The following is a 24215-nucleotide window of genomic DNA, read 5'->3' as shown; positions in this document are numbered from 1 at the left end:
CCAACGGCACCAAGAGCCAAAGTGATGTAGAGGCGCCTCTATATATCTTTGTGGCATCTGACGTCAGCACATGGGGATTAAGACCAACGTATAAATTGTGGGTCTTAATAAATGACCCCCGTATTGTCAAGTTTCCCCACAGATCACATCTGATTACTGGGGGTCCCTACAGAGGACACTTTGCATGCAGCTTTTTGTCAAGGTACCCGTCTAACAAGTAAGGACTGTCAAATGCAATTCCTCTCATGCACACAGCCGTTTCCTGGCTGTGCCCGTATTGCGGCCTGCAAACAGTGGGTCTGCAAAATATGGTCATGTGTACACTGTACCACGGATGCGGACCCATCTGGGACATATGGTGCGGTGCGGAATGGAGGCACGGATGGGAAGCAGAGTGCTTCCATGGGTTTTCTGTCCGTGCCTCCGCACCGCAAAAAATACGTGGTCTGTGCCCGTGCATTGCGGTCCGCAGCATGGCCAAGGCCAGCACACAGTCGTGAGCACGAGGCCTTAAGATAATATGTGCGGGTTACCCTCATTTAAAAACTAAATGGGCGTTGCTAAATCTTCATATAGCTGTGTTAGTACCTGTGGTACTACTGTCTTTCATTGCTGGTAGCATAGCAATTATTGTGGATTCCGTTTTTTTGTTTGGTTTTGATTTGCCTTGGCTACCTTTGTTGGGTTATATTGCAGAGCAGGGTAGGTCCTGCTGTGTCTTTATTTCTGCTCACTGGCATTCACCGCTCTGTCCCTGAACTCCATTACCATTTTCCATCTGCTCCATTGCCGGACTGACATCATCATTCGGTTCGGGGGACTTATTACCACTGAGGAAGGGGTGACAACAGACCCCGAAACGCGTTTGGTGCAGAGACCCCCCCATGGATATTCATTCCATCTGCTGAAGGATCGCATGTACCCAAACTAACCCCGTCTAACCAGAGACCCGACGCACATTCCAACAGGACCACTATAGGAGTGTATGATGCTCGCTTGAACATAGAGTCCAGCTCGGAAGAGGGAATCTGTAAATACACCAAGCGCCGGCGCTCACATCTACGGAGCGGCGCTTGAGAGACAGAGAGGGGAACGGGACGAATAGAATACAGATCCGAATTGAAATATCTACGGCACCGGCACAGCAGCGGAGCACATTATCGCAACCTAACAGTGAGTAAAGCGGGACGCCGCACAATCATATCACTGTAGTCAACAGCTGTGTTTCTACACATTTTCCCCGTTCGGAGGAGACTTTCATTGTGGGATCCTATACCCTAAAAAGCAAGTTTTAATATATTCCAACCAAAGGTTGGATGGACATCTACCTAAAGGACTCTTGTCCCTAAATATTCAGAGGCTATCACAATCTATAGCACTCACTACAGTTCCTGTAGGAGTCTAGCTCTCTTTATCTATCCGGATTTTATGATATATTGTTTTAAGTAACATGCGTGTTTTATGAATTGTTTGTATATGCTATATCTGTAATAAACTGTGAGGTTCATATATAGAGAGAGTGCCCAGTATCTTTTTACCATCATTCGGTTCCTGTTATCTGTCAGTGAGCTTTTTCTGTGGCTTTGTTGCCTGCCAGTCTTGACACAGGGTACATATATTTTCCTTGCTTCTGTCCTGTTGCTATGCATTTCTGCCGCTGTTAGTACTTGGGAAAGATGACTGATACAGGTGAAGTCCAGTTCTGCAGTCTGCGTCATTACAGTGCAGCGTAAACTGCTGACATATGCCACACAATAGGCCACTTTTTTTTTTTATTGACTGCTATTTTACTAAATTCTACATGCAATCCCAGCTTTCCCTTCCTCGGTGCTGCTGACTGACATCTTTTTTCCTATTGCAGTTAGTGGTGGTATGCACTGAGAGCTTATGAATATGAGGACCCCTGGTGCACACTGTGTATTGAACAGCTTCAGCTCAGAATTAGGATTGTGACACCAACACCCCCACCGATCGGTGGTTTCATGTGGAAAACTATGCTAGGGACATGGCTGGAGGGACAAGGCTCCGTTCACTGTGTGGTGGCTGTGCCAGGCTACTGCACCCTGGCTTCTACTGAAGTGAATGGGAGCTGAGCTGCAGTATGTTTCCGCCAGAAACTAAACCGTGGACAGAGCCTTCTGGTCCATGGAATACAAACCGGATTCCCAAAAAGTCGGGACACTAAACAAATTGTGAATAAAAACTGAATGCAATGATGTGGAGATGGCAAATGTCAATATTTTATTTGTAATAGAACGTAGATGACAGATCAAACGTTTAATCCGAGTAAATGTATCATTTTAAAGGAAAAATAAGTTGATTCAAATTTTCACGGTGTCAAAAAATCCCCAAAAAGTTGGGACAAGTAGCAATAAGAGGCTGAAAAAAGTAAATTTGAGCATAACGAAGAGCTGGAAGACCAATTAACACGAATTAGGTCAATTGGCAACATGATTGGGTATAAAAAGAGCTTCTCAGAGTGGCAGTGTCTCTCAGAAGCCAAGATGGGTAGAGGATCACCAATTCCCACAATGTTGCGCAGAAAGATAGTGGAGCAATATCAGAAAGGTGTTACCCAGTGAAAAATTGCAAAGACTTTGCATCTATCATCATCAACTGTGCATAACATCATCCGAAGATTCAGAGAATCTGGAACAATCTCTGTGCGTAAGGGTCAAGGCCGTAAAACCATACTGGATGCCCGAGATCTCCGGGCCCTTAAACAGCACTGCACCACAAACAGGAATGCTACTATAAAGGAAATCACAGAATGGGCTCAGGAATACTTCCAGAAACCATTGTCAGTGAACACAATCCACCGTGCCATCCGCCGTTGCCAGCTGAAACTCTACAGTGCAAAGAAGAAGCCATTTCTAAGCAAGATCCACAAGCTCAGGCGTTTTCACTGGGCCAGGGATCATTTAAAATGGAGTGTGGCAAAATGGAAGACTGTTCTGTGGTCAGACGAGTCACGATTCAAAGTTCTTTTTGGAAATCTGCGATGCCATGTCATCCAGAACAAAGAGGACAAGGACAACCCAAGTTGTTATCAACGCTCAGTTCAGAAGCCTGCATCTCTGATGGTATGGGGTTGCATGAGTGCGTGTGGCATGGGCAGCTTGCATGTCTGGAAAGGCACCATCAATGCAGAAAAATATATTCAGGTTCTAGAACAACATATGCTCCCATCCAGATGTCATCTCTTTCAGGGAAGACCCTGCATTTCATTCATCAACAAGATAATGCCAGACCACATTCTGGATCAATCACAACATCATGGCTGCGTAGGAGAAGGATCCGGGTACTGAAATGGCCAGTCTGCAGTCCAGATCTTTCACCTATAGAGAACATTTGGCGCATCATAAAGAGGAAGGTGTAACAAAGAAGGCCCAAGACGATTGAACAGTTAGAGGCCTGTATTAGACAAGAATGGGAGAGCATTCCTATTTCTAAACTTGAGAAACTGGTCTCCTCGGTCCCCAGACGTCTGTTGAGTGTTGTAAGAAGTAGGGGAGATGCCACACAGTGGTGAAAATGGCCTTGTCCCAACTTTTTGGGGATTTGTTGACACCATGAAATTCTGATTCAACATATTTTTCCCTTAAAATGGTACATTTTCTCAGTTTAAATTTTTGTTCCGTGATTTATGTTCTATTCTGAATAAAATATTAGAAGTTGGCACCTCCACATCATTGCATTCAGTTTTTATTCACGATTTGTATAGTGTCCCAACTTTTTTGGAATCTGGTTTGTAGTTTCTGGGCCACTGGCTGTGCAAAACAGGTGATTGGTGGGGGTTTGGGGTGTCAGACCCCTACTGATCTGATGACCCAAGGATAGGTTATCAATAGTTAACAACAGGGGAAAACATGTAATCTAATGATGAAGATGGAGCTTGCAGCTGCTCAGATACTGTAGCTGTGCCAAGAGGAATGATCGGTGCTGTAGGTATTCTCAGGGGCAGAAGTAGAGCTGCATTATTTCCTGCCTTCTCTTCTTTTTACAGTTCTTTATATCTGACAACATGGATGCTGCTCATAATCAATCTTCATGTCTGTTATCGAACTATGCTTCTATGACCCACACAATGCCAGGTTCTAAAACATGTAATAAGGACATGTCTGAAGTTTTGGTTGGTGGTGGCTTGTTATTTTACACCATTTACAGCAGTTGCCTGAGTTTTTATTTAACTTGGACAACCCCTTTTAGGCTATAATGTAAAGTCCCTTTAAATAATAGATATGGTTTAATATAGCAGAGATCTTACAAGGGTCAATATCATACATATTTTTCTTCTTATAATACAAAAAAAAGACAGCATAAGTAGAAATAATTATATTTTTGACAAAACATGTTCACAAGTTTCAGGCGCTCCATAAATATGTAGAATTAATTAAATAAAAAAGATACAAAAACTGTTAGAGCAAATGTTCTTCCTAACATAAAGATGAACTCACAGCTTTTGTTTTCATCTTCTCAATGATCAACAGGTAATATAAAATTGGCCAAAAGATGGCAGCATTGAGTCTGTGTTCTGCAGTCATGAACTGAAGTACGTCTCCTGGATTTATCAATGAATATACGTGTTCCACATGTCGTGTAATCCTGAGAAAATAGGGCAAAGATGACTTTTGAATAGGTTGGTGCACACAGATAAATATCATGGTATTCCTCAGCCAAGAGCTAAAGGCTTGCTTACGTTGTCCTCATTCAGGTCACTGTTACTCTTTCCATAATTGGCATGCCCAAAGAAGGTCTCAAATATTGGTCTAGTTATGTGAGCACATGTCTTTCAGACTTCCCAACGAATATTATTTTAGCTGTGCAGTGCTGGAATCTTGTGATCCAGCAGCGTCGCTCAATGTCATCAAAAAGGCTGGTGATACGTCTTGATACAGCCCCGGCAGCTAGGGAGGAGAAGGTGGCAGTCAGCAGAAATCTGCCCGCTACTGCATCGAAAAAATACAACCCAGAGAGACGTGGCACGCTTTAGATTGGGTTCAATAGTGTGAATAGATGTATTGGAATTCCACTCAGTTTCAAAGAACATCCACTACATCTGTTTAAGGTTGTTTTGTGGTGCAGGAGGATTGTAGACCCATTCAAGTTGAATGGGTCTGCATCAGTCGGCGTCAGCGACACGGACAGTGTTCCTGTATCGGGGCCGCAATTAGCAGGCCTCAATGCACGGCACCAGTGGCACATGTTCGTGTGTATACGTTTTGTGGTCCGCAAAATACAGCTGCTGTCCGTGGTTCATCCGCATTTTTTGCAGACCCATTGACTTCAATGAGTCCACGGTTTGCATTTTGCGGATAACTGTATAGGACATGTTCTATCTTTTTTTCCCCGAAAGGGACATATGGATGCGGAAAGCTCATCATGTTCTTTCCACATCCGTATGTCCATTTCACAAAAAGATGTGGACCACGGACACATTGAAGTCAACGAGTCTGCAAAAAGTGTGGACTGCATGCGGACTGGGAACTTAAAGTGGCCCTGTAAAAAATACTAAAAGTGGCCCCGTTTTGTAGTCAGGTCCAACAGAGTCAAATTCCACAGTCCGTTGCTAAATACTGCCACCAATAGCACAAAACACATCCCCAAAAACTTCCACTGGTCGGCCATGGGGAGGGCTCAGGCGCCCCCTGGGCATTGGCCCACTAGGAAATTTCCCTGTAAGGTCTATGGCCAATCCGCCTCTGACCGCATCTGTTTTGTGAGGATCTACGATTTGGGGACCTCAAAACGGATACGGTCGCGTGAATGGGGCCTAAAGCTGCTATATGCTTGTGTCTATGACATTATTTCTTACAGCATTGAGGCATGCATAGGGTCTGTATATCAGGACATGGCGTCCCTCTAGGTTAGGTACCTGTCAGGAGGCACCCAGTGCACCACCTAGTGGTGCCTCCGTGAGGCGCTGTATCTTCCCCTAGGAGTATTCTTGTATATTATGACATGCATGGAAAAAGATAAGTGCCTCCATATAAATGAAAGGTACCCTGTGGTACAGTGCGGGCTCATAGTAGTCTATGGGTGCTGTATGCCAGCTCTGCAACGCACAAGTGAATCAGCCCAGAAGAAAGTTTATACCTAGCACTGAAGTCCATAAAGATTTAAGAGGAAACTGAGAACCCAAAACTGTAATGTCAGGTGGAAAGAAAGAACATATGTATAGTATGAAAGTATTATTATTTTTATTGCAGTCTCTGAATTATATCAGCTACCGAGTCCAGCAAATAAAAGGGGTTGTATATTCGTAGCGTGACGCCATATACAGTGCCTAAGCACATACCTTATCTATCACCTATATAGGGCTCAAACCTGCTGATAGACTCCCTTTGCCATAACAGTCAAAAAGCTTGGCATCAAACACATAGCTTAGCTGAGCTGCTATAATACAATGGGAGAACTAGTTCTGCTTACATCAAATTACTGTACAGCGATGTTAGCTCCGAAGCTTGCGGGATGGTGAATGCAGCTCCAGACTATAGCACAGGCTGTAACTCAGGTTCTGATAAGGATTTACGTATATTTACATGCTGCATAACGGAATACTTTGAATGGAAAGTAGTTCTAGATGTAAAAAGCTTTTGAAGGGTGGAGAAGTTGGTTTATGTGATGGCTGTGTGCGGAACATTTATGTAAGAGAGCTTTTGTGTGCTTATGTAATGTAGTGTGCATAACGACTGCACTGCACAGACGAGGGTCGTTGTATTGAAGGGGGATCAGACGTCTGCCGTCACGTACAAGCCTCTGATACATATATGCTCTGTACTTCACATGCTTGAAAAGACTTACTGTTCCTCTACAATACAAAGCATTTCCTTCAAACTCGTGTGTAGTAGTAGTAACAATGTAAGGGCTCGTTCACATGAACGTGTGAAGCCTGTGCTGTGGTCCGCAAATTACGGTCCGCAATGCACCGGAACCTTCCGTGGGGCAGGCGCATGGGGATCGCAGACCCATTCACTTGAATGTGTCCGCGATCCCTCTGTTCCGCAAAAATATAGAGCAAGTTCTATCTTTTTGCGGTGCGAAAGCACGGAACGGAACCCCAGAGAGCACGCCGTAGTGTTCTGTTCCGCATCTCCGGATTTGCGGACCCATTGAAATGAATGGGTCCGCATCCATGATGCGGAATGGTGCCCGTGTATTGCAGATCCGCAAATGCGGTCTGCAATATGGCAACGGGTAGCACACGTTCGTGTGAACGAGCCCTAATGGTGCGGCCGTGCAAAATATAGGAAAAGAAGTTCAACCTTGAATTTCAGTAATGTTCTCAATAAAAGGGTCACGCACACAACCGTGTTTTTTGTCCGCATCCGATCCGCATTTTTCACTTCAATGGGGCTGTCTGCATCCATATGTCTGCTTCGCTGCACCTACACAAATAAAAATGAGTTTTTATCAGTATATTGAGTTACAGACATGCATTACTTATCATCTTTATAATTTATTATGCTTTTCCAGTTTGTCCGTAAAAAATGTTGGATGTCCGTGATTCTGGGATAAGTTGTCCAGAAAAAAAAAAAGAAAACTTCTGGTTGGCGACCCTGGCCTGTATCTGATCATGTTTCGGTCCAAAATAGTTCAGCTTGATATAACAACATAAGAGCAGAAAGGTCACGTCGATATAAGACAAACCCTGTCCTTTTTACGTCTGAGGACATATGGACATCGCAGAGGGGTCCCCCCCAATCAGAGTATGTTCACACACACCAGATTTGTTGCAGAAAATCAGTTCTGTGCATCTGAATGGTGTTGTTTTGGTGGCAATTACATGGATTTCTGCACGTTCTGTTCAGACTAGTGGAGAAATGTCTGCCATGAGTGAGTATACCCCCCCCCCCCCCCCCGGCAGTCAGGGGAGGGACAGAAGCTACTGAGCATGTCAGTCCACCTCTAAATGCAGCAGGTGGACCAAAAGGATAAACAGCAGGGGGCGCTACTAGAGAGGAAAATTGAATTTATGTAAAAACAGAATAATATTTTTTATTGCGTGTATGTTGTTGACTTATCATCAGGATAGGTGATCTATATCAGATCCGGTGGAGGAGACACCGAGCTGTTTGAGGAGGCAGTAGTGCTTGTACGAGCGCTGCTTCTGCTTCAAAATGACCTGTGCGCCGGCTCCTTTGCGATGTGCTGCCTCTACAAACAAGATGCTGCGCAGGTAGGTTTGAAGCGGAAGCGGCACACAAGCGCTGCTACCTCTCAGTTGATTGCTTCACCCACCTTGAGAGGGATTACCACACCTGTTGGATCTAGGAGAGTAGGGGCACTGTGACCAGGGAGTGGGAGTCATGACTGCCCAGGCCTTCTGGAGCAAGGGGGTTTGGTGTGATGAGAGGCTGAACGTGGTGCTGTGTGCACTCTGAAATAGCTGAGGTTGTGGCCTATGGGACCGTCGTAGACAGGACTCCAGCACCCATACAGCTTCATGGACAGACACCAGATCCATGTCTAAGACATGGACCCAAAAGGGTTTTAGGATAGCATACCCCAAATATTAGGGTGAAGAGTTCTACAGCATACCCCATATATTAAGGTGATAAGCTTTAGAGCATACCCCATATAATATAGTGAAGAGCTCTAGAGCATACCCCATATATTAGGGTGAAGAGCTCTAGAGCATACCCCATATATTACAGTGAAGATCTCTAGAGCATACCCCATATATGAGGGTGAAGAGCTCTAGAGCATACCCCATATATGAGGGTGAAGAGCTGTAGTGCATACCCCATATATTAGGGTAAACAGCTCTAGAGCATACCCCATATATTAGGGTTAACAGCTCTAGAGCATCAGAATACACCATATATTAGGGTGAAGAGCTCTAGAGCATATCCCATATATGAGGGTGAACAGCTCTAAAGCATACCCCATATATAAGGGGGGAGGGCTCTAGAGCATACCCCATAAATGAGGGTGAAGAGCTCTAGAGCAGTGTTTCCCAACCAGTGTGCCTCCAGCTGTTGCAAAACTACACTTCCCAGCATGCCCGCACAGCCAAACTACACTTCCCAGCATGCCCACATACCCCATATATTACTGTGAAGAGCTCTAGAGCATACCCCATATATGAGGGTGAACAGCTCTAGAGCATACCCCATATATTACAGTGAAGAGCTCTAGAACATACCCCATATATGAGGGTGACCAGCTCTAGAACATACCCCATATATTAGGGTGACCAGCTCTATATGTTTTTTCGGCTTTCGAGTAATATTTAAAGGTACAGGACCGATTTAACCCATTGCATACTGAGCTACCCTTAGCAGTAATGTAATGGCTGTAATGTAGCTTACAGAAGGCAGGTGGGCGTCATATAAAAGGGGATGCACATGTGGGGCAGACTAGATGGGCCAAATGGTTCTTATCTGCCGACACATTCTACGGGTTGACTACGGACAAATCCTCTGGCGGCCATTCATTGTGAATATAGGTAAATGTATAAAAGTTCCAGTCAGCATTTGCTTCCACAGCACGTGTGAGGCGAGGGCGGACATGACAGGGCTCTGTCTGCCGCACGCGATGTCAGGGGCAATTATGTATTTCTCGCTTTGTGTCAGTGACACGTCCTCCTCCACACGCTTCACACAAGAAGCCCCGGTGACCGGTGTCACCCGCGGACAGACGCCCCAGGACTGCGGCGGCAGCAGCGCGCTCCGATACACCGAGCCATACATTCACTCTACTCAAATAACAGGGACTGAATGGCGTCTACGCCTTTTTACTACGCCGCGCCACAACCAAGCTTCTGCATTTTCAGGAGAGGCGTGGCACTATAGTATAGATTGATAGATAAAACCAGCCAATGAAATGGCTGGATTGCTCCCCAACGCCTCCCGGCCGCGCCATAGTAGAAAGGTAAATCGGGGCGTGGCTTTAGGGCAGCAAGGTAGGGTGAGCCTAGCGGCGGCTTGTGTTCCACGCAGTGTGTGTGTGGTGCTGCTGCTGGAGCGTCACGTGCTGCTGTGAGGGAGAAGGAGGCGGCGGGAGCTGAGAGAGGGGGGCGGGGGCTGCGCTCCCGGGAACTCAGACACTGGCACAGCTTGTTTTGGTTTATTTCGCAAGGAGAGGTGGGGGGAGAGAGGAAGCCTGGCAGAAACTCCTGCAACTCCTGGACCTAGCTCTCCCCCTGAGCACTTATTTATCACCGCACCTCCTCCCTCCGCTGCAGCCCCGGTCCGGCCGTGCACCCCGGATTGAGGGAGGGGGGTGGAAGGACAAGTCTCCGGTTGGCAGCCGAGGTCGTGCGGATCTGGCGGGGGTGGGAGTGCGGATACCTGCCCATCAAATGCCACTTTCTGCAACGCAATGGGACTGAATGGGGACAGGCAGAGACGGTGATCCCCGCCCTGCAGTGACATTGGAGGGCTGTCTGGCCGCTGCAGCCCGCTGGGAGGACTAAGCTGAGTTCACCGTGATCGCCCAGATACCGCAGCAGTGCTTGCATCCATCCAGACCTACAGGCAAACTCTGCAGACGCACGATGGAGCTCCCCGGGCGTGGACAGGATCGCACTGGGGTTGTGGCTGATGGGCTCTGCTACTCTGTGGATTTCTTGATCCAGGGGAAACACAACTCTGCAAAGTGGACCTAATCCTGTGCTGCACGTTACTGCGGCTGCTTCTCCCCTCCACGGTGGTGCTGAATGATCTGTGAATTTGCCTAGTGACATTATTACAAGGACTCCAATATTTTTTTTATTTTTAGCTTTGAACTCTTATTTATACTTTGGTACCATGGCCAGCCCTACAGATCCTCCACCTCAAGACGGCTTCTCCGATGTCAAGAAGGTAGGCTACCTTAGGAAACCTAAGAGCATGCACAAAAGATTTTTCGTGCTCCGAGCTGCCAGCGAGTCGGGTCTAGCGCGTCTGGAGTATTATGAGAACGAGAAAAAGTGGAGGCACAAATCTGGGGCTCCGAAAAGGTCCATTCCACTGGAAAGCTGCTTTAATATCAACAAGAGGGCGGATTCAAAGAACAAACATTTAGTCGCCCTGTACACGAAAGATGAGTGCTTTGCCATTGCTGCTGACTGTGAACAAGAGCAGGAGGGATGGTATCAAGCGCTAGTGGACCTACACAACCGGGGCAAAACCCATCAGCACCACCATTACAGTGAAGGAGCCGCCAATGGGGTGCATGATGGCGTTAATGGCGAGGACGTTTATGGGGAAGTCAACCACCCTGGTCTGGCCTTTAAGGAAGTGTGGCAAGTCATTATGAAGCCGAAGGGTTTAGGGCAGCTTAAAAATCTTGTTGGAATCTACCGCTTGTGCCTGACCCACCGAACAATTAGTTTGGTTAAACTCAACTCGGATGCAGCGGCTGTAGTGTTGCAACTCATGAACATCCGTCGATGTGGACATTCAGAAAATTTCTTCTTTATTGAAGTTGGTCGCTCTGCTGTTACAGGGGCAGGAGAATTCTGGATGCAGGTGGATGACTCTGTGGTGGCGCAGAATATGCACGAGACTATCCTTGAAGCTATGAAAGCATTGAGCGATGAATTTCGACCACGTAGTAAGAGTCAGTCATCTTCTAATTGCTCCAACCCAATTTCTGTGCCTGTTAGGAGGCATCACCTTAACCATCCTCCTCCAAGCCAAGTAGGGCTAAATCGGAGGGCTCGAACCGAAAGTGTGACGGCCACGTCTCCTGCAGGAGGCATTGGTAAACATGGATCCTCATTCAGGGTTCGGGCTTCAAGCGATGGAGAGGGTACAATGTCGAGGCCTGCCTCAATGGACGGCAGTCCAGTAAGCCCCAGTGCCAGCAGGGCCCAGTCGCATCGGCATAGGGCAAGTTCTCGGCTTCACCCTCCTCTAAACCATAGTCGCTCCATTCCCATGCCAACAAGTCGTTGTTCACCCTCTGCTACAAGTCCTGTAAGTTTGTCCTCTAGCAGCACCAGTGGACATGGCTCCACATCTGACTGCTTGTGTCCTCGAAGATCCAGTGCCTCAGTTTCAGGTTCCCCTAGTGATGGTGGTTTTATTTCATCTGATGAGTATGGATCTAGTCCGTGTGATTTCAGAAGCTCCTTCCGGAGTGTGACACCAGATTCTTTAGGGCACACACCCCCAGCTCGAGAAGAAGACTTGAACAACTACATCAGCATGGGAAAAACAAACAATCTTATCCAGAGAAGCACACCGCAGAGGTACCAGTCAAGTAGGAGTGAGGAGAACTCTGACCTTGACAAAGTATTTAGAAAGAGGACTCATTCCTCAGGTACTTCCCCACCCACTATTTCCCATCAGAAGACCCCTTCACAGTCATCAATAGAGGAATACACTGAGATGATGCCTTCTTATCCTCTGCGCCTCTCATCGTTTAGGCACTCTGCTTTTGTGCCCACTTACTCATATCCAGAAGAGTGCCTAGATCTCCACCTGGAAAATAATAGACCAAACCACAGCGATGATGGCTATATGCCAATGTCACCAGGTGTTGCTCCTGTGCCTACTAAAAATGGTGACTACATGCCCATGAGTCCCAAGAGTGTGTCAGCCCCACAGCAGATTATTAACCCAAGACGACATACACAAGTGGACTCCAATGGCTATATGATGATGTCTCCCAGTGGCAGCTGCTCTCCAGACAGCTGTAACTATAGCAAAATTTGGACAAATGGTGCAAACCCAAAGTTGTCCATAGAGAGCAATGATGGCAAGTTGGTTTGCAGTGACTACATTAATATGTCACCAGCTAGTGGTTCTACTACTAGCACTCCTCCTGATTGCTATCTCAATTCTGTTGAAGAGCCATCCAAACCTGTCTATTCTTATTTTTCTTTGCCAAGGTCATTTAAGCATGTTCACAGGAAGAATGATGATGGCCTCCCGCGCACATCTGTAAGCTCAGGTCATCCACTGTACACTGAGGAATCCTCCTCTTCTTCTACAAGCAGTGATAGTCTTGGGGGACAAGAAATCCAGCAAAGCCGTACAAATGAAATGTGTCTTCAAGGAAGGAGTAGCAGATTGACCAGGCCCACACGGTTGTCTTTAGAAAGTAGTAGTAAGGCCAATACATTGCCTAGGGCTCGGGAACCTGCTTTACCTCCAGAGCCAAAGAGCCCTGGGGAGTATGTAAACATAGAGTTCAATGAAAAAATATTCTCTGGGGGGTTAATCTCTTCAGTACATTCACCATCTTATGTGCAGAGCCGAGTGGTTCCTCAGAGAGAGAACTTATCTGAATACATGAACATGGACCTCAAGCACAGGAGGGCAAAAAATGCTTATACTTCATGTAAACCTGCCAGTACTGTGTGTTCAACAGCCATATGCAGTAGTCGTCCGCCTGTTCGAGGAAAGCCCATTCAGAGGGACTATATGAGCATGCAACTTGGTTCCCTTTGTTCAGATTACAGTCAATTGCCACCTACTAGGACCACTCCCAAACCAATCTCTCCCTCTTGTAACAGCAATTATGCAGAAATGTCAATTGGTGGAGTCTCTGATAACTTGCATGCTCCCCCACCGTCTGATAACACAAGCCTTACAGAAACCTCCTGCTCTCTTCTGGGCCAGGGCTCTGGCCCCAGTGCATTTACCCGTGTTAGCCTAAGCCCAAATCGTAGCCAGAGTGCCAAAGTTGTCAGGGCAGGTGACCCACAGGGTAGGAGGCGACACAGCTCAGAGACCTTCTCTTCTACTCCTACCACCGCCCGAGTTAGTACTGGACCTGTTTCTGGAGATGATGTAAAGAGACACAGTTCTGCTTCATTTGAGAATGTCTGGCTCAGGCTTGGAGAGCCTGTTAGGAGGGAGTCACAGCAACCTTCAGATCCCCATCATAACGGCCTCAATTACATTGATTTGGATCTAGTTAAAGACTTGAATGGTCTGGAACATTGTAACCCCCATCAGACTGGGATGACCCACCCCTCGGATGATCTGAGTGCTTATGCTAGCATCACTTTCCACAAGTTGGATGAACGCAGGAGCCAGGCGGAGACAGAAGGTAGGTGACCAAATTAATCTTTGGAAAATAATCTAGAATTTTTTTGTGTGTGTTTGTGTAGGACATTCTTCTGTAAGTCAGTTTCTAATACTGTCCACTATAAAAGCAGCTGTTTACTGCAAGTGTCCATACCTCACCATGTGTGGTGGTGAGCATGGGTCAATCAGGGTGTTCAATACAAATGGTGGCTTATCTGGTTTAGTTTATGGCTTATTTTTGTGTTTAGTGTTCTTATTGCTGGTAGATGTAAAAACTTTTCGATCCTTGCACAATCCTGTGTTTTTTGTTTGTTTTTGTGTGTGTCATTCTCGCAGGTAGAATTTTGTAAGCTGATCAGTAATAGTACACGTTATGCAAGCTTCACTGTTGTACATGTGGTGACAGAGGTCAATATAGGTGGGGCATGATTGTCCAGTTTCTGCACCAATCCCTGTACCTTTATGTCTTGAGAATGAGTTATTTTTTGCTTTTGCTCATTGTTTACTCTTCTTTTTTGTGTTTGTAACAGAGCTGAACTTGTAACTTCATCATTGCTTTGTTTGTGGTGGTTGTCTTTGATCTTTAAAGGAGAAATTCTGGCGTCGTTAAGCTCCTCTCAGCCCTTACATGGGATGCTTTAGAAAGTTACTCCAGCCATGTGCTTTCTCTTGCCAGGGTGAGGCATGTGCAGCCCTGCGGAGTCCCCCATGTGTCTTCTGATGCAGCTCCTGTCTAGAGGTCAGGAATCTTGTCTGGGGGTGGCATGTTAGCCTCATGCTTTGATATCTAGAAGGCAACAGAATGAATTTGTGTTAGCAGTTTAAATGTCAGTCATATGCTGAAAGGTTTGGTGCAGTCAGTGCTCCCTTTGTTCCAAGTCTTTGTCTGGCAGAGTCGGTCCTAAAATATGAGTGTCTGTCTGCCCTTTTGATACGCTTTGGTTTTGCACCTCCTGGATACGTTGGGGACCTTTGGCTGATAACGTAAAGCCTTGGGCTGCTCTTTCACTTCCAGTCCCTTAAGATTGTGCTCTAGGAGTTTATTAAAAATTAAATCATAGCCACCCTCTAATTACACGGTGAAAAGCCAATTAGAGGAAACTCCGCTACTAATGTGATTAGTTGTCCATTATTCTCTGTAATTAATTGCAGTAAACAACTAGAATTCCCACTTTTTGTACAAAACCAAACTTTGCTTTCTGTATCATCCAATGGACTGAGCTCTTAAAGTGACAGTGTGTGTACTTTTTTTTGGGGGGAGGGGGGGACCCTTGGAAGGTAATGGGTGGATGATGATGTTGTAATCCTGCACATTTCTTTAGTGGACCAGCAGAGCTTCATGAATGAGCAAATTAGAGCGTGGGAATCTGTCATTTCATGGGCTCATTGCTCCCATCCCGCCCTCTTTTCCTTCTTATTAGCACACATCCGCTTAACCCCTGCGTAGCCTTTTGGCAGCAGCATGCTCCTCTGTGTGTCAGCTTGTTTATTCTGCCCCCTCCTGAATTGACTGCTTGTTGTTCTATGCTTTAGGTCTTGAGCAGCCACCATTTGCCATTGCTTGCTTTACCCAATGTAATCACTTTTGGCTCCACCGACAACCCGAGTTGGTGAAACAGCGCTCCGCGTCTGTCCCCACGTGCGTCTTATTGTGACTGCTCCTGGTGATCATTTTTGCAGGGACTGCGTCTATCCAGCCTCCGCTCTTAACCCCTTCACTCCCTTGCCTGCTAGGAGCCTGACACTGTTTTGCTAGATAGCACCCAAGCCCCCCCATTTTACACACTGGACGGTATAGAAAAACCTGGCGGGCCGTACAGCTGCGTGTGCTGAGGCCATCGGCAGGTGTGCGCTTTTACGGCGTGCACGCGGGAGACACCCTGTCTGCTTTTTGTGTCTGATAGGGAGGGCATGGATGTTTGCTGGTGTATGGCTCGGGCTGAAGTCCTGCACCAGCAAAGCATTCTGGCTTTTAGCTGTGACCTTTGTTTCCGTTTAGAGGACATTTTCTTGCCTTGTTGTATATTCTACGTCCAGATTATAGGTGATACTGTAACGAGTTGGCAGTAAATGGGTCATGCTTGTTGTCCCATTGTCCCATTTAAACAAAGCCGCACGCTCAGGTTGTATTGGGTTGGACCTGGCTTGTGATCTTCGAGTTTCATCTTGCTGTTAATGTGTCAGTATTTATCACGTTTGAATGGCCTTTTTATAACTATCTATATCTTATCTCAGCCCATTCTTCTTGGAAGCTGACATTGCAATCTGTGTATCCTGCAGTATAAAATAATGTGCGCCGTGGCATCGGTAAAAAGAACTAAGGTTAAGTAAGGTAATCTGATCGTAGACTGTACAGGGAGGATATTGCTGTCAGAGGACGGAAAGGGCTGCATTAAGGTTTGAAACAAATCTTTCCCCTTTAAATGTAAACTTTAGACAGAAGTGGTGCTGGAAGAGAGGGGGATTAATAATTTAGGCGCGGAGAGGTTGGCACTTTGTGAAGCAGAGCAGCATACTGTATGGAGGGGGGTGCCTGTAGAAGTAGAGACCCTGCTAATAACATACCCGCTAATGTAACTGGCCCAGGATATGCCATGCATGTGACTGATAGTGACTGTGTTATGGCAACTTTGGGCATTTATGGCATATCCACAGTACTGTAGCTCGGCGGTTTCCATAATTCCAATAGTAGTGGATGTAGATAGCCCCGCATGTGCCCTACCACCCCTCCAATCATCGCACATTCTCCACATAGTTCCAAAACCTGTGAATATGCCATAAATGTTGGTAATGTCCCCTTTTAGGCCGCATTATCACAACCGTATCCATTTTGCGGTCTGCACATTGCAGATGAGTAAAACACAGATGCCAGCCAGTACATTTTGCATTTTGTCGATCGGTTCGTCCCCCCCTTTGTTAGAAATGCCTATTCTTCTCTGCAAAACGGACAAGAATAGGACATGTTCTGTTTTTTATTTATTTTTTATTTTGCAGGGCTGCATAAGACATGCTGGCCGCATCTTTTTTAAAATGAATGGGTCTGCATCCGACCCGCAAAAAATGCGGATTGAACGTGGGCTGAAATTACAGATGTTTCAATGTGCTCTAAATGTAAGGCTGGCCAGCTTTTGGTCAAAAACTCATTCAGCTGACAGCTATGTCTCTCAAGCCCACACATACATGCTCGGCCAAGTGTACATATGTTCTGAATAGGGAAAGGGGAGAATGCTGCTGTAGACACTTCTGATGGAGCCGTAACTACCCTGAGTGAGAACTAAAGGATTTAGAATGAAATCTAACTAGACAAGTCCTTTTATTCCCCCCCCAAAAAAAATAAATAAATCTGCCATTGGGGGAGCATCAGGGGGCTCTCATACCCAGTAGATGGTTGGTGGTCCTAAGAGAATCCACAACTTCTGCCGACAATGATAAGTTTAGGGTGGCACATCTTTCCGTACTATTTTCATGCCTAAAGAAAAGTAAAATCAGGAAATCATCTGTATTTCTAGGGCAAATAACAAGTTACGGATTGTATTATCAATGTTAATTTTTGTAGTCTTTATTGCTGCCATGTGTGGCTTTTGACAAATAGTGGGTTAATGGGTCAAAGCTCCTAAACGCAATTATAGGCAATGAACTGCTGAAAATCCTAAGGGCTCATGCACACAAACTTTATTTTTTGTGGACCGTATGTGGAACTATTCATTTCAATGGGTCTGCAAAAAAAATAAAAATGGGAGGTACTCCATGTGCAGTCAGTTTCTGTATTTCCGTTCCGCAAAAAAATAGAACATGTCCTATTCTCCGCATTACGGACAAGGATAGGACTGTTCTATTAGGGGCCAGCTATTCCATTCCGCAAAATACAGATTGCACACGGACGTCCGTATTTTTTTGCAGATCCGTTTTTTGCGGACGGCAAAGTACATACGGTCATGTGCATGAACCCTAAGGCTGAGGCTACACGGTGACTTTGGTTGCCGTACACGTCATGTGGCCAGAGATCACCACTAGTGATGTAGCCTGCAAGTTTTGATGACCTGACAGTCACAAGAAATCGTTAGCTACTACGTAGCATTGGATTGCTCCGATCTTTGGCCGCATGATGTGTGTCTAAGGCCAAAGCGGCCATGTAGCCCCAGCCTTACGTTCAGGATTCTTTGTTTTGTTTGATGCTTGTTGCATTTCGTTTCCACATGATGTATTGCAGAGGACTGAGATCTGCTTGCGTTACATGGCCATGCTAGCCGAGTGTTTCCTCCACTTCTGGTGAATGTTGGAGTGATCTAAGGCTACTTTCACACTAGCGTTCGGGTTTCCGTTCGTGAGCTCCGTTTGAAGGAGCTCACGAGCGGACCCGAACGCAGCCGTCCAGCCCTGATGCAGTCTGAATGGAGGGCGGATCCGCTCAGACTGCATCAGTCTGGCGGCGTTCAGCCTCCGCTCCGCTCGCCTCCGCACGGACAGGCGGACAGCTGAACGCTGCTTGCAGCGTTCGGGTGTCCGCCTGGCCGTTCGGAGGCGTGCGGATCCGTGCGGATCCGTCCAGACTTTCAATGTAAGTCAATGGGGACGGATCCGTTTGAAGATGCCACAATGTGGCTCAATCTTCAAGCGGATCCGTCCCCCATTGACTTTACATTGAAAGTCTGGACGGATCCGTCCCAGGCTATTTTCACACTTAGCTTTTTTTTGCTAATATAATGCAGACGGATCCGTTCTGAACGGAGCCTCCGTCTGCATTATTATGAGCGGATCCGTTCAGAACGGATCCGCCCGAACGCTAGTGTGAAAGTAGCCTAAACCTGTCACATGCTTTTTTTCTTCTTGTGTTGTGAAGTTTGCATTTTTATTTATTTTGTGAAAGTAGCCTAAACCTGTCACATGCTTTTTTTCTTCTTGTGTTGTGAAGTTTGCATTTTTATTTATTTTTTTCTTATTTTTTGGAGCCTCTGTTCAAAGGCCAGACTCTCTTTCCAAAACAGCAAAAGGCTAAGGAAGTGATTGACTGCTGAGAATGGTGTATCAGTTTCCCATGTTCGGGCCAATCTACGAGAGTATTTTTTTACTTAATTAAACCACAGGAATGCCATTCCATTCCCAGACCTCTGTTATATTGTTAAAGCAACAGTGCCATGTTCACTTCTTTTGCAGACAAAGAGCTTTTGCCTTTTGTTTGTGTTGATGTCATTGCTATGTGACTTTTTTGCTTTATAACTTCATTCAGTGCAATGCTCAGGTCTGTCTTTTTCACGTTAACCGTGTAAAAATGGCTCATCTAATATGACTGTGTCCTTAAACGTGTTTTATATGTCATAGTGACATATCGGAGGCTTTGTTTGGTGGTGTCCCGGGGCTAAGACCCCCATAGATCACCAGAATGAGGAAAAACAACACGGTCAGGAACCAGTGGGTGTGAACCCACTGTGCCACGTCTCCTACCTCCTCTAAGGGCGTTGTCTAAGTGAACCCCTGGATCTTTACAGTACCCCTGATGGTGGGGATAGACTTTCCCAAGGGGAACACCAGGTTGCTATCTCCTGAGGAGGATAGGCACACGAGGCAGCTGGTCCAGGAGGTACCTCAGAGGTACAGGGGTTGTCAGCAGGCTGAGTAGTTACCAGGAGCAACAGTGCAGGAATGAAGGATGAGGCAGAGGCAAAGTCAGACAGGCAATATGTCAGGGCAGGCAGCACAGGTACAGGTCAGGCAATCCGGATTGGCAACAGGAGAGTCAAGGCAAGCAAGCAGGGAATCGGACATGTAGCGGAGTCCAGGAACACACTTACGAGTCAGGAACACAAGCGGATATCAGGAACCTTAGCAGGACATAAGGACCTTGACAGTGAGGCATCTGGGAAGGGGGTTGAGACACTTATATATGTGCAAGAGGGCTAGTATTGGTTGGCAAGGTCACATGATCCATCCCATAAAACACAGGAAGTGACGCGTTCTGGCCCTTAAAGAAATGCTGCGGGAAAAAAGCAGCAAGCATGAAAGGAAACGCTGCCAGCAGATCACCGCTGAACGCGGCGCCCGAGACTGGGGCGGTAAGCAGGGGAACATCGGCACACAGCAACTGCTGTTACAAACGCATAGTGTTTTCTATCCTAGCTGCAAGAAACTGACTTAAGACGGGCTCATAGACTTCTTATTGAGCCCGTCGTCTGCAGTGGGTAAAGAGGACACTCTGTGTGAGCTCTACTGTGGACTTAAGACTATTTTGTTTTAAAAGGGTTTTCCCATATGGCTGTGTTTCAGTTCCCCTGTACAGTGCGAGGCCAGGGCACCACGAAGCAGTGCTGCGGCACCTGAGGGTCCCTAAGGTATTAACCTGTTAACCTTCCATGTTACCTGTAAACTGGTGTTACATGATGTAGGAAGGAATATGTTGGCCAAGGTCATGAAGGAACGCAGTCCTCACTACCGCTTATCTCATAAAGATTCATTATTACATAGTCTTTCCTAGGTTGTACCAGACGGTGTGTATCCTCTGAATTATTAATGCTTTTGTGCTGTCTGGTTTCATGAATGGATTAACTCTGTTATGGGGTAAGCTGCTCTTCTCAGAAACCCAAGCAACTTGTGTGTGTGGCGCTGACAGGTGTGCATACGAGCAAAGGTCGCAATAATGTCATAGACGCCTGTTCAGGCCATTTTTCTCCCTGGAAAAAGTCTGACGTACCAATTCGCCTTAGACTTTTCCCTGCTTTTCATCAGAATATGGCGCAGTGAACGGCACATGCAGTGCAGCAATGCTGCCTGTGCCCACCGTAACCAATAGCAAAGCTTCCAACAGCAAGGAGCTTTGCTATTGGTTAGTTTAGGTGGGCGCAGCAGCGCTACAGGTCCTGCATCAGGGGAAGGAGGAGGGGCCGGCGGGTGCTGGAGGGAGGAGGGGCCGGCTCCCAGAGGATGTTTGAATATGGCGTGCCGGGCGTGCTGCACAAGGACCCTGGCGGCAGTGGAGCTAAAAACTGGGCCTTGACATGAAGATGGAAGCAGAACAAGGTGACAGCAGCGTGTAACATACCGATGTGTGTCATGTATGTAGTGCAGTGTGTGATCATCGCACACTTCACTACATACATCACACACATGTATACATCACACGCTGCACTATATACATACATCACACGTTGCACCCCACATACATCACACGCATGTATGTAGTGAATGCAGACAGGCTATTATAGCCAAGTGGTAAAGTACAGGACTGGACTTTATAACTTCGCTATAATAGCTTGATGTTATTTAGACCAGTAATGGTCCCCTGCGTAAATCCCCACCTCTTAGGCCCCGTTCACATTACCACTATTTATTTCTGTTTTTCTGCTCATCTAATAGAGCAGAACAACGAAAATAATGGAAGTGCTGCATCGGGCACGTAAGGATGGCTTTTTGTCATACGATCAACAGATGCCATTTTTTTTTAGGATTCTGCAGGATGGGAAAGGGTAGTGTACCATGTTTTTCCATCCTGCAAAGTCCAGCCAAAAAACATGTAGGCTAACGTGTGACCCCGCTTACTATGATGGAGGGGGCCGTTCAGTTTCCATTTCACAAGCCTGTCTTTTTACCAGACCAAAAAAGTGCTGCATACAAGGCATTTTTGTCTGGTCTTTAGACAGAATCTGCAACAGAGGCTCCAAACGCAGCCTCCAACACAGATGTGAGCGAGTGTGGGCAGATATATTATCTATTTGAATTACTGCAAATTTCGTTACTTTAGGCCAAGCATGCATGTGTATAAGGAGGTTATATGTACAGCTACCTTAAAGGGTTTGTCTGCAGAACCCGGACATGAGCTCCTCTTCACACATTTAGCCTGTATCAGTGGAGCATTTCTTGGCTTTTTTTTTTTTTATTTTTTTTTACTACCAATGATGTACCAGGCTTCTGATGGGTATGCTAGACGGAAGCCGGGTACGTCACCTGCAGAAAACAAGCAGCGCATGGGAGCAAGAAATACCCCGATGCTCCACTGTGATACAGGCTAAATGTATGAAAGGGAGCTTGTGTCTGGATTCAGCTCTGAACCTAGTCTGATATGAGGCTCAGTAACCAGAGTGTAAACTGCAAGATTTTAGCATTTTTTTTAAATAGTGCTCTAGTAATTAGCAAAAAAATAAAAAAAAATGTTTAAATGCAATGAACAGCTTTGGGGGCCAGATTGTATTTTTGCATTCTCCTCATTTTCAGCTAAAATTTATATATAAACTATTTCAGCAATTTCCCCTGTGCAGCTGTGGCTTTCTTTGTATTTGCAGCGCATCGCTTTTTGTTTACACTGATTCACGTCAGACAGCAGCTCTGATGGCTCCATGTGAAGCCCTTATCTCTGAACTCCTGACAGTTCATAAACACTTTTTTACGCCATATTCTTATCAGGATTGAGCTATGAGTGTATGTAAGCTGTGGGGAGTTCAGAGATTAGGGCCACACATGCAGCTATCAGAGCAGTGTAAGTAGAAAGCCCACCGCTGTAAAGGGGATAATGGCTGACATTTTTTAAATAAAGACCATCAGAAAAAAAGAAAGCTGTCCTAAAAACTTAGTTGAAACATCCAGTGCGGCATTTTCCAATAATGCATTCCCTTTAACTAATACTTGACACTTGCAGCAAATCTTCTAGTCCCTTTCCCATGGGAACCTCCTGTAACGTGACACCTTGAGCAGCTTGTAATGTGGCTCATGCTGGAGGAGGGCTGCTTGAAGTGACCTTTGGCGAAAGTGAGCAATCTGCTACACAGTTGGCTCTCTTCTAGATATCTTTGCTATATGTGGAAAGGTGGGCATCTCAAGTAGCCTTCAGCAACACAGTTTAATCTTTTTTTTTTTTTTCATGATAATGGCAGGGTTTGTTAGGCTACTTTCGCATTCGCGTTTGGTGCAGATCCGTCATGGATGTGCACAGACGAATACTGTTCAGAACGGATCAGTTTGTATTATCTTCAACATAGCCAAGACGGATACATCTTGAACATCATTGAAAGTCAATGGAGGACGGATCCGTTTTCTATTGTGTCATAGAAAATGGATCCATCCCCATTGACTTACATTGTGTGCCAGGACGGATCCGTTTGTCTCCGCTTCGTCAGCGGACAGCAAAACGCTGCAGGCAGTGTTTTGGTGCCCGCCTCCAGAGCGGAATGGAGACTGATCGGAGGCAAACTGATGCATTCTGAGCGGATCCTTTTCCATTCAGAATGCATTAGGGCAAAACTGATCCGTTTTGGACCGTTTGTGAGAGCCCTGAACGGATCTCGCAAACGGAAAGCCAAAACGCCAGTGTGAAAGTAGCCTTATGTGGAAGGATCATTCCCAGCTTCCCAACTGGACTGACTTCAACTTCTGCATCGGGGTCACATATATCACCGCAGCCAATGGCCTCAGCAGTGATGTGTCATGTGATCCAGCAGTTACAGGCCTCTTGGGGACACGCCACCGCTGAGACCAATCGTTGTGACCTTCCATACCGAAGATGACAGCCCAGGAGCAGGAGGGAGAAGGTCGCTGTAGATTCCCTCACAGGTACAGCTGGGTGTGGGTATTTAAAATTAAAAATCCTGGACAATGCCTTTAAAGAAAAAAGGCATATGCTATTTGGTTGTATGGATATTTTTCAGAACACATTACAATGTCTGCACCATTCTTGGCTCAGTGGTATCAGTGAGTGGTCCTTTTAAGATCCAAGTTTCAGCGTGTTAAAAAGGGAGTAGAATGCAAATTGTTTCGATTAAAGTCATGTCTCTGGAAAGTGCCCTCTGCTACATAAATCTCTAATTTCTTGTGAGACGGGAATGAGCGTTTCATTTGTTGACTTTATTTGCTGGGGAACGCTGGAGATGTATTGACGTGCAGTTTTCTGATGAAATGTGACAGATCTAGGTCACCAACTGAGAAGATGTCTTTAGAGATTTATCCTTAAAGTGGCTGGGAGACGTTCCCGTTTTGTGTTATTTTTCTCGCATCGCTTTGCCATTATGAAAATCTGTGTTCTAGTATAATTTTATACGGGAAAGATGTGGGCATTTATTTATTTTTTTTTTCCTTTAATGGTCTGTACATTATTTGGTTTGTGGTCCCTGTTCTGTGTTTTCCCACTTTCCTGGCTGGGTCATATCCGTTCCCTTTCTAGGAGTCCAAAGTAAAAACATTCATAGCAAATAGATTATTGTACATAACACGGTCTTTGGTCAATATTGAGGATTTCTGATCGTTCTCCTTTCCCGACTCAAGTCTAGA

General features: G+C 46.0%; 1 protein-coding gene across 1 annotated transcript in view; it reads left to right on the top strand.

The window, feature by feature from the left end:
- Window positions 1-10024: 10024 nt before the first annotated feature.
- IRS1 (insulin receptor substrate 1) overlaps window positions 10025-24215 on the top strand; it is a 36384-nt gene continuing 22193 nt past the window's right edge. Inside the window, exon 1 of the mRNA XM_044289787.1 lies at window positions 10025-13989. Coding sequence (XP_044145722.1) covers window positions 10755-13989 — 3235 coding nt within the window. The 5' untranslated portion in view covers window positions 10025-10754. The remainder of the gene's footprint in view (window positions 13990-24215) is intronic.

The sequence above is a fragment of the Bufo gargarizans genome, chromosome 4 (assembly GCF_014858855.1).
Source record: "Bufo gargarizans isolate SCDJY-AF-19 chromosome 4, ASM1485885v1, whole genome shotgun sequence".
In the NCBI taxonomy this organism is placed as follows: domain Eukaryota; kingdom Metazoa; phylum Chordata; class Amphibia; order Anura; family Bufonidae; genus Bufo; species Bufo gargarizans.
The sequence above is the reverse complement of the archived record's forward strand: the minus strand, read 5'-3'. Positions and strand labels throughout refer to the sequence as shown.